Consider the following 9,683-nt stretch of genomic DNA (forward strand, 5'->3'; position numbering starts at 1 on the left):
ATTGGGGTAACTATTTATTTTGATTAGCATAAAGATCTGGTTTATATCAGAAGAACGGGTTTGATAGAAAGACAATTAAATAAACACAAAAATAGAAGAATCAGCAGAATAATACTTCATATAAATCTATCAATTCAATTCAATTCAATTTTATTTATATAGCGCCAAATCATGAAACATGTCATCTCAAGGCACTTTACAAAGTCAAGTTCAATCATATTATACAGATTGGGTCAGATTATACAGATTGGTCAAAATCTATCCTCACAAAGAATTTAAAAAGTAAAAATATGTTTTGTGTGAAAGTACATTAACCATATATTAGCTAATCATCTGCATATACGCTTATCCGGTCATTATTAAAGGCTTTTTCACCAAAGTATTTATTTAATCCCCAACGAGAAACTAATAAAATCTTTGTTTATTTCTCTGATGAAGAATGTTTCGTTTTTAAATTAAATTAGACGGACTTTCTGGTTAATTTATATAGAATAACATGTTTTATTAATCTTCTACAAACCCCAGAAACCATGAAGACATTTCTTGATACCTAAATGAGGCAGAAAATCAAAGCCAACCAAGAATTACTTTAAACTTTTTTAAATCAAATCTGGAAAAAGATATATTGGCTAAAATATCTAATTTTCGTGGTATTTTATGGGCTGTGAAAAAGCCACAAAATATACAGATTTGGAGGTTGGAGAGACGCAACTTTGGAACATTTCTACTTCAATCTTAATCATTGCAAACCTTAAAAAAAAGCCTTTGGGTTAAAACAACAACAAAAAGAAGTATAACACTGAAGTTTTTAATGTAAAAAAAGTATCAAAAACAGAATTTAACTGGAAACAACAGAGGGAGAACATGTAAGTGGCAGTAGTGCAGTTATACCTGAAGTTTTACAGTTTATTCAGTTAGACTAAAACTAAACAGCCTTCAGAGACAGTATGAGGCACAGTGAATTAAACTTGGTGCTTAGTGATTATCTAGCATCAGGACGAGGACAAATCACAAAAACACGTACACCATGATCAATGAGCTTTCTGACTTAAACATTAATTTACACATTAAAACCTTCTCACTGAAAACTTCAAACAAAATCTGGTTTCTTCTTAAAATCTTCCTCCGATACGAATGTCCCATTAGACCTTTTCTGATTAACACATTTCCCTTTAGCCGTTTTATTTATCTAGAGACTGAAACTGAGGAACGTATTTTCTAAAGTTCAAAACTTTAGTTTGAAGGTTTTGTCAGAACAATAAAGCTTTCCTGTAAGGACCAAATCTGATGAGAAGGTAAAAGTGCAGAAATAAATAAAAAAAAGTTAGGCAGCAGATTAGCACAAATAAGCTTTAAAGCCTGAGCTGTTCTGTGTTTTCAGTAAACAGCTAAATAAATGTCTCTGCATTGTTTTGCCAGAAGAAAAGGAGGTGTCTGCTGTTTGCACGCAGCAGAACAGGCTTCATACAAGAGAAGAAGGGATACAACATTTCAAAGCATTGTAAAATAACACTTGCAATTGAGGAGCTTTGTATTTTAAAGGAAAACAATATATATATCTATATAATTTCATGAAGAATTGTTGTAGCAAAAATACCCCAATTTAAATGGACACCGTCTAATCATCTGCATACATGGTGATTGGGTCGTAATTAAAGGAGTTTCTGCTGAGTTCAGGGTTATTATTCTGAATTCAAACAGAATTTCCTTTACATAACTGTTCCTTTCTTATCAGCAAACATCCTGACTTATGTTTTTAGAGGTTTATTCTTACAGGAGGACAAACAAAGTACAAAATCTACAGCCAGTGCAGCTCCTGAGCATAAAATAGCAGCAGTATTAGTTCTACACTTCTACAGGACAAACAGACAGTGTTGTTAGCACAACTTCAGCTCATACTGTATTCCTTTAATAAATATACTATTATGCATACACTAAACACAACCAGTGCCATAATAAAGTCAACATTCAAACATCTGTGGGTGACACACACACACATCTACTTTCCTCACCAGTGAAAAGGTAATCATGTGCCTTAATGACCTTCAAATCACACTTCAGTACAAAAATTAGACAAACTATAAAAAAAAAGATGTTTTGTTTGGTTTCAGTGCTTTAGTGTCTGTTCTTGGCCCAGACTGTCGTTATGCAACACAAACAGTAAAATGAGTCCTAATGTAACGGTGAACGTCCCAGCAGTCCAGCCAGCAGCTACAGCTTCAGGGCGCGTAACGCCATTTCGTACCAGTTCATCAGCAGCTTTGGATGATAAAGTGAAAACTCTGAGTTTGCGTAAAGTCTTTGCTACAGCGGTCGGATGACGTCTCCGGGGATCAGAGACGAGCCGAACACTGGATGTCGCTGAGCGTCAGCACGCCTCCGTCGAGCGGGGCGACTGTGGAGGTAGAGGTGGAGGAGGCGGTGAGGTGGTGGAGTTGTAAGGTGCTCTCTTTGATGTGCTGGATGAACAGGTTCCTCTCGTCCTCGGGCGTCTGGCCGTTCTGAGCGCGCACGATGCAGGTGGGCCGGTGCAGGTTGAGCATGTAGACCAGCTGCTGCTTCTGCTGCTTCAGCTCCTCGATCTGAGCTTTCAGCTCCGCGTTGACGCTCTCCAGTTTCTCAGACTCCTACAGAGAGCCGGCAGGTGATGAGGAAGAGGGATCAGACATCAGCTTGAGACTGTTCACATTGTTTGGGTGATATTTGGCTCATAATACGCAAAAACCCATTAAAGAAGGCCAGAACTTTTAAATTACCTTCTGCAGACATTCAGTTTTCTCCTTCTTCTTGTTGCGGCATTTTGCAGCAGCAATTTTGTTCCGCTCTCTTCTCCTCTTCCTCCGCTCGTGGTCCTCAGGGGTCAACTGAAGCCAAGAAAAATCACCGATTAGGACCACAAACACCAAAGTGCAGGTAATATTAACACATCATAGCCAACTCACATCTCTCTTGAGCCCGGCTCTGCTGGAGGATCGCTCTGAGGCCCGGTCCGAGCTGGAGCTGGCGCCGTCTGAGCTGACGTCCACGCTGAGCCCGCTGGACAGCCGCTTGGTCTGGATGGCCATGCGCAGCTCCTCCTTCACCATGGGCGTGAAGCTGGTGAAGTCGTCCAGGGTGAGCGTGCCCGGTGGGGAGAGGCAGGGGACCAGGGCGGAGCAGCTGATGTCGGCCAGAGAGAGACCCGAATGCTGCAGCATCATTCTGGGAAAAACAGACGACTCATCGTTAGTAAACGAGCCCAAAGACGTCTCACTCTGTCAAGAAAACTGATTATAAGTTAGAAAAGAAAACGTGACGGTCAATTAAAACCCTGAGCTCAAACTTTAGGTCTCTGAAGAACTTTGACCTTTAAATCTGAAGAGCAACAGGTGTGATTAACAGACTGGTTTCTTTTTCGCTGAGTAATAATGACTCTAGGAAAATATGCAGAGACACAAACAAAGGCGTCGTAAGTCGGCCTGTCTGTCTAAATGTCAAGATCACGAGTTATGCAACAAAGGCAGCGGGGAAGGAGGATTGTCAGGACCTGTTCCTGGAGTCCAACACTGGGAATTCTCCAAGTGGAGGAAGTAAAGGCAGAAAAGCCTCAAAACAGGAAAGGAACTCATTTACAGAAAGTTTGTTCTCTACAAAGAGCAGAAACTGGTGGAGAGAGAGCGAGGAGTCTGTTACCACCAGGTTTAATTATCCTGACCTCACAATTCATCATTATACATTTAACTTATTGATTCAATACAACATCAATCTGTACACGTTCATACGATATAGCTTTATATTAAAGTTGATTCTATTGCAAGAATAAGAATTTCTGTTATTACATATTAATTATTTTTATCATAGCAACAACAACAACGACAATAATAATAATAATAATAATAATAATAATAATAATAATAATAATTATTATTATTATTATTGTTGTTGTTATTACTATTACTATTACAATTACTATTACTATTATTATTATTATTTTAAATATAAAAATAAAACTCAAACACTGCTGATATCTGCGCTTCATACCCAAGTTAAATATTAAGTTAGAAATCTTACAACAGGTCGGCTCTAAATTGAAAGCGAGTCTTCTACTAATATAAAAATGGAAGCATATATAAATAAATCATAATTTCCTTAAAGCTGGAGCAAACAGCTGCATCGCTTCACATTATGATTTATCTGAGCGCAGAGAAGCGTCTCCAGAGCGCACGGAGCGCCGCTGCGCTCCTCGGCGGGACGGAGCTCCGGCCACGCCGCCTCCCCTCTCTCCTCTCCTCCTCTCCTCCTCTCCTCCTCTCCTCCTCTCCCCCTCCGGAAAGAAATCTCCCCCCTACCTGATAAAGCTCTGAGGTTCTGGGTCAGACGGTCTGGATAAGTCGGAGAAAATGAAACGCTTCCTGCTGTTGTTGCGTCGCCTTGCGCTTGTGCCTGGCCCGGTTGCATCACCTGCTTTATATAAGCCAATGGGAGGGCGGGGCATGTGACGTAACAGGCGCTACTCACAAGAGAAGGCGGGCTGAGACGGGAGGGGGGGCAGAGGAATGACATCATCCTATTTATAGGACGCTGATTGTGTGATGATGCAACCAAGCAACGCCGAGCTGATCTGCCATAACAGGACCGGCTTCCCCTCTTCTTCCTCCTCCTCTTCCTCCTCCTGCTTCCTCCAGTCCAGCTACTTTCCTCATTTCTGCCACCATCCCGGCACTTTACTGATTTCTCTTCACTTTTATTTGTACAAACCGTCATTTCTCTGCCTTTTCCTCTAAAAAGCAGAGAAAATTCCCTCTTTGGGGCCACATTTAACCTCCTTTCTTCCTCCTCTGTCCTCTAATTTATCACAATTACGTCCTTTTTTTGTTCCTCCTCACATCTTCCTTCTTTTGTATTCCTGTTATTTTCCATACCCCCCCCCCCCCCCACACACACACACACACCCCCCACCAAGTCTTTAAAGTCAATAAAAACGTCTTGAATAATTTTATTTCAGACAGTTTTGGGCTGCTGAATAAATCTGCTGCTCCTAAATTCAACGTAAACCGGTCCAGGAGAAGCTCCGTCTCCCTGCTGGTGACCCCGGTCTGGGTTCTCCGGTCTGGGTTCTCATTCCCGGCATTCCTCACAAACGAGTGAACAGAACCGTTTGGGCCGGATGACACCAGCTGGGTGTTTATGTGCTTCCATCTCTCCACCTGAGGTTCAGAACCCTGAGGCAGAACCGACCAGCAGACATGAGGGTTCTTCCTAAATGTCCACACCTGGAGGGTCACCTGATCGGAAGGTAAAGAAAATGTTGTTTTTCTGTATGTGTTTAATAAGAAGCGATCTGAGAGTCCCACGTTCCTCGTCTGAGCTCAGACTAATCAGATTATCCTGTTTGTTCGCCTGCCGGGAAAGATTTCCTGACAGGAGGAGGTCCGAGATGCGGTTCTTCCTTAAAAACAGGAAGTGCTCAACAAATAATGTCAATTTAAACGCAATTCTAATGAAATATCCCCAAAAGCTCCTTTCACATTTTTAATTGAACTCTGTTTCTTCCAGTAACAGTCGTGAGAACCCGGCGGACCCCTCTTCAGGCAGAACCTTCACCCCCAGCAGGATTAGAGGAACATGGAAGAGATTTTCTGGTCTGAGTCCAGATCAACATTTTCATTAATTTCTTATTTGCTTTATTGTCTCATTCCAACCTCCAGATAAAAGGAAGGAAGCGTAAAAATCTGTAACGTTTGCATCATGAAGATTTGGACGACTCTAGAAAAGAAAATATGGAGAGGAGAAACGCTTGTTTCAAAACTTTTTAATATTCCATAATCAAGGATTTTCCTGAGAATTTATACCAGTTAACAAATATAGAATCTAATATTGGAATTTCTGACCATCTGAACCTTTGCTGTCAATAAGACCTGCTGGGAAAAAAGCAGATAAATTAAACCGTGTAACTCCATAATTCATGTGCAGTTTTTTAATTTTGTTGTCAGTTACTTTAATCTTTCCTCCTGGTTTCACTCCTGCTGTTGGAAAAAGTTTCGTCACAATGACGAACATCTCTTCCTCTGCAGCAGCTTCTTTAACCTGTGGGCTTCCCCAAGGATCCATAATCTGTCCGTTAATATTTCAGTTTTTGTTCTGGCACTACTTTACATTTCTACGCAGATGATGTTCGGTTGTATGTGAAACAATGATTATTGCTCATTCATACTTTGGGTGTAGTTTCAACAGTAATATCCATCTTTCAGCTAAAGAACATTGTGAAATTGAAACCTTCTGTGAAACCCACTATGAAGTGATTATTCATATTCTTGTTTCTTCTCGTTTAGACTAATGAGGCTTAACTTATTAAACTTAGCAAAGCTTCTGTGAAAGCATTTACAACTTCTGAGGTCCCTAAAGGCTCGGTACTCAGTCTGTTATAATTCTTCCTTTATAGGCTTCCCTGGCAGGTATTATCCAGCGTTTTAATAAGAAACATATTTACTAAGACTTTAAAACCACGTTCATTTGAGATAAATAAACTGAGATAAATGACAATCACAACTTCTCTTAAGCCAGGTTAGTTTTGGGGGTTTAAAGAGAGAAACAATAAATATATGTGGGACAGCGTTAAGTGCATAATATTGTTAAATATTGGTTATAGGCAATAACATTAATGTCAGATGTTGATATCATCCCAAATTCTAACATCAGGGCGTCCCCACTAACATGACTCGATGGTTAATACGTGTAGAAAAAAATCTTTTTTACTTTATGAGTAATAACTGAAATAAATTCACTTATGTTCTAATTTTAAAATTATTTTTAGTTTTATGACATTGTAAAGTGCCTGAATAGCTGCTATATGATTAAAGTCAAATTGAATTTCTGTCAAAATAAACTATTTGGGTGAAAGATGACTGATGGTCATACAATAAGAAAGAATTCTGTGTTTTTGTTTTCCATAAATTGTGGCTCCAGATGAAACAAGAAAAGTAAAATAATTTAATCTGAAAGGGGGAAAAAATTACTGAATCAGTTTGAAAAAACAAAACAAAGAAAAACTGTTGGAAGTTGAAATATGCTTTATTTTAGTTTGATTTTTTGCTAGAAACCAAAAAGAGAAAATAAAGAACAACCAATATTAATCAATTACAAAGAATAAATAAATTTGAATATGGAAAACTCTTAATTTTCTCTGTATTTATGTTTTAAATGGAGATGATCCAGAAAAACCAACACAGTGAAACTCAAAAGGTACGTTTGTTTCCTTTTTACTTTCAAATCCTTTTTCCAGCAAACATTCCTGGTAGAAATTAAATATTAACTTCGGTGTGACGAAAATTCAGACTTCCTTCCTGCTGGATTTCCAGCTCAGAGCCTCATTTGGAAACTTTTTGTCTGAAAGCTAAGAAAACTTTCATTTTCATGGAATCCTGCTTCCTCAGAAACACATTTTATTCAGCAGAGAAAGTTATAATTAGAGTTTGACTCAAAACAGAAGATACACCCCCCCACACACACACACAGAGCAGAACAGTAGTACTTTCTATGTTAGATGGTAATAGAGGATGATCTGCCTCCCCTGATGATGTCACAGCTAACAGAACGCCAGACCAGGTGTACCTTCTACGTTAGAGAAGACAGATCAGAGACACAGAAAGCACATAAGCTCACATTGACCCAGGAGTACTTTCTATGTTAGAGAAGACAGAGCAGAGACACAGAAAGCACATAAGCTCACATTGACCCAGGAGTACTTTCTATGTTAGAGAAGACAGAGCAGAGACACAGAAAGCACATAAGCTCACATTGACCCAGGAGTACTTTCTATGTTAGAGAAGACAGAGCAGAGACACAGAAAGCTCAGAAGCTCACATTGACCCAGGAGTACTTTCTATGGTAGAGAAGACAGAGCAGAGACACAGAAAGCTCAGAAGCTCACATTGACCCAGGAGTACTTTCTATGTTAGATGGTAATAGAGGATGATCTGCCTCCCCTGATGATGTCACAGCTAACAGAACGCCAGACCAGGTGTACCTTCTATGAAGAGAAACATGACAGAGAACAAAAAGTTAAAAGCTGAAATAACAACAAACAATGCAGATTGGAGAGCAGTAGGAGAACTCAGCAGAGAGAGAGAAATAGACCCTGATGTCCTCCAGCAGCCTAAGCCTATAGCAGCATAACTATAGAGGTAGCTCAGGGTAACATGAGCCACTCTGACTAGAAGCTTTGTCACAAAGGAAAGTTTTAAGATTAGTCTTAAAAGTAGACGGGGTGTCTGCCTCACGGACCAAAACTGGGAGTTGGTTCCACAGGAGAGGAGCCTGATAGCTAAAAAGGTTCTCAGCTGGATTGATACTTTTAGATGTTTCTCCTAAAGCGCTCTAGTATAGCTTCAGCAGTCTGCCTCGGATTGTGGTCCTGATTGTCTGGGGGTGATGGGATGTGTTGGGTTTGGGCCGGTGGGGGGTGAATACTTTATGCAGGGCGCTGTGAGACGTTCTCTGGTTTCTGCTGTTGTTGTGATGCAGTTTCCAGGGAAGCTGGGTCAGATCTCTGCTCGTTTTCCATTCATAAAACATGCCATAAAAGCTGGATGTCACGGCGCAGAACCAGCAGCTGTAAAGGTTAATGATTGGCCGGCTGGTGTTGCCCTGCCCGTAAAAACACACGTGTTCCCCCGCGGATCTGCTGACACACGCGTGTTCTAACAGCTTAGAGGGCAGAGACCCCAGCAGATAAGAGCCAGGCAGCAGTTAGTCACACCGAGCTGACGTTTGACGTCTGGAGGATTTAAGTTTCCCACTTTGTCTCACACCCACCACTAACTTCACCTTCAATTAACCAGAGTCCAACTGCAGATGTTCTGGATGGACCACCTGCAGACCTACCAGGACATGGACGTCCACCTGGACTGACAGGCTGGACCAGGAGAGCATTGATCAGAGAAGCAGGAGGACCATGGTGGCTCTGGAGGAGCTGCAGAGACCCACAGCTCAGGTGGATGAATCTGTCGACTGAGCTAGTTGGGCTCTACCAATCTGTAAGAGAGGAGAGGAGGAAGCCAGAAGAAGGTGGTCTGCTCAGAGATCAGAGTTGACTTTGTTGGCTGGTGCAGAATCTCTACTTCTGGGGGGACACATGTGACATAAAGGTGAGATCCTGAACGCATCATCTCCACCGTAAAGCACGGCGGTGGCAGCATCATGCTGTGGGAAGCAGGTCAGAGCTGCTGGGAGATGGATGGAGCAGAATCAGGACCATCCTGGAAGAAAACCTGCAGAAGACCTGAGAACGGGCTGGAGGTTCTCCTTCCAGCAGGAGAACCAGCCTGAGATATTATGGGATGGTTTAGACCAGAGCAGATTCATGGGTTAGAATGGCCTAGTCAAAGTCGATATCCAGCTGAGAATCTTTACTTGAGAACTGATGTTCTTAGACGTTCTCCATCTGGACAGAAACCTCCGTCTGTGGACCTCCAAAGCACCAGAAGACCTGCAGCCAGAGGTGGTTCTAAAAAGTTCTGAAAGGTCCTGACTCAGAGGGGCTGAATAAAAATGCACACCGCACCTTTCAGATTGTATTTCTCTCTACTTCGTGGCAGAACCTTCTAGTGCCTCGGTCCAGCCTTTCATCACCTCTGCATGAGGAACCTGAGAAACGTTCGGCACGCAGCAGCTCTCAGGCCGGGCGTGGTTCCTGTTTTCAGCCT

At 41.5% G+C, this 9,683-nt stretch overlaps 1 protein-coding gene across 1 annotated transcript; it reads right to left on the bottom strand.

The window, feature by feature from the left end:
- Positions 1-789: 789 nt before the first annotated feature.
- On the bottom strand, positions 790-4,424 carry atf3 (activating transcription factor 3). Its single transcript, XM_012874274.3, has 4 exons — positions 4,329-4,424; positions 2,943-3,201; positions 2,757-2,864; positions 790-2,627 (listed from the first exon to the last, which is right to left on the bottom strand). Exons 2-4 carry the CDS (start codon positions 3,198-3,200, stop codon positions 2,334-2,336), a joined length of 660 nt encoding a protein of 219 aa, XP_012729728.2. The 5' UTR covers position 3,201; positions 4,329-4,424; the 3' UTR covers positions 790-2,333.
- Positions 4,425-9,683: the final 5,259 nt, after the last annotated feature.

The sequence above is a fragment of the Fundulus heteroclitus genome, unplaced genomic scaffold (genome assembly GCF_011125445.2).
Source record: "Fundulus heteroclitus isolate FHET01 unplaced genomic scaffold, MU-UCD_Fhet_4.1 scaffold_36, whole genome shotgun sequence".
In the NCBI taxonomy this organism is placed as follows: domain Eukaryota; kingdom Metazoa; phylum Chordata; class Actinopteri; order Cyprinodontiformes; family Fundulidae; genus Fundulus; species Fundulus heteroclitus.

Bases quoted from the DNA above. Each gene is read 5' to 3' on its own strand.
- atf3 (XM_012874274.3), bottom strand. From the start codon at position 3,200: ATGATGCTGCAGCATTCGGGTCTCTCTCTGGCCGACATCAGCTGCTCC. The intron at 2,865-2,942 runs GTGAGTTGGCTA...TCTTGGCTTCAG, and splicing joins GAGCCGGGCTCAAGAGAGAT to TTGACCCCTGAGGACCACGA. The intron at 2,628-2,756 runs GTAATTTAAAAG...GGCTCTCTGTAG, and splicing joins AAACTGAATGTCTGCAGAAG to GAGTCTGAGAAACTGGAGAG.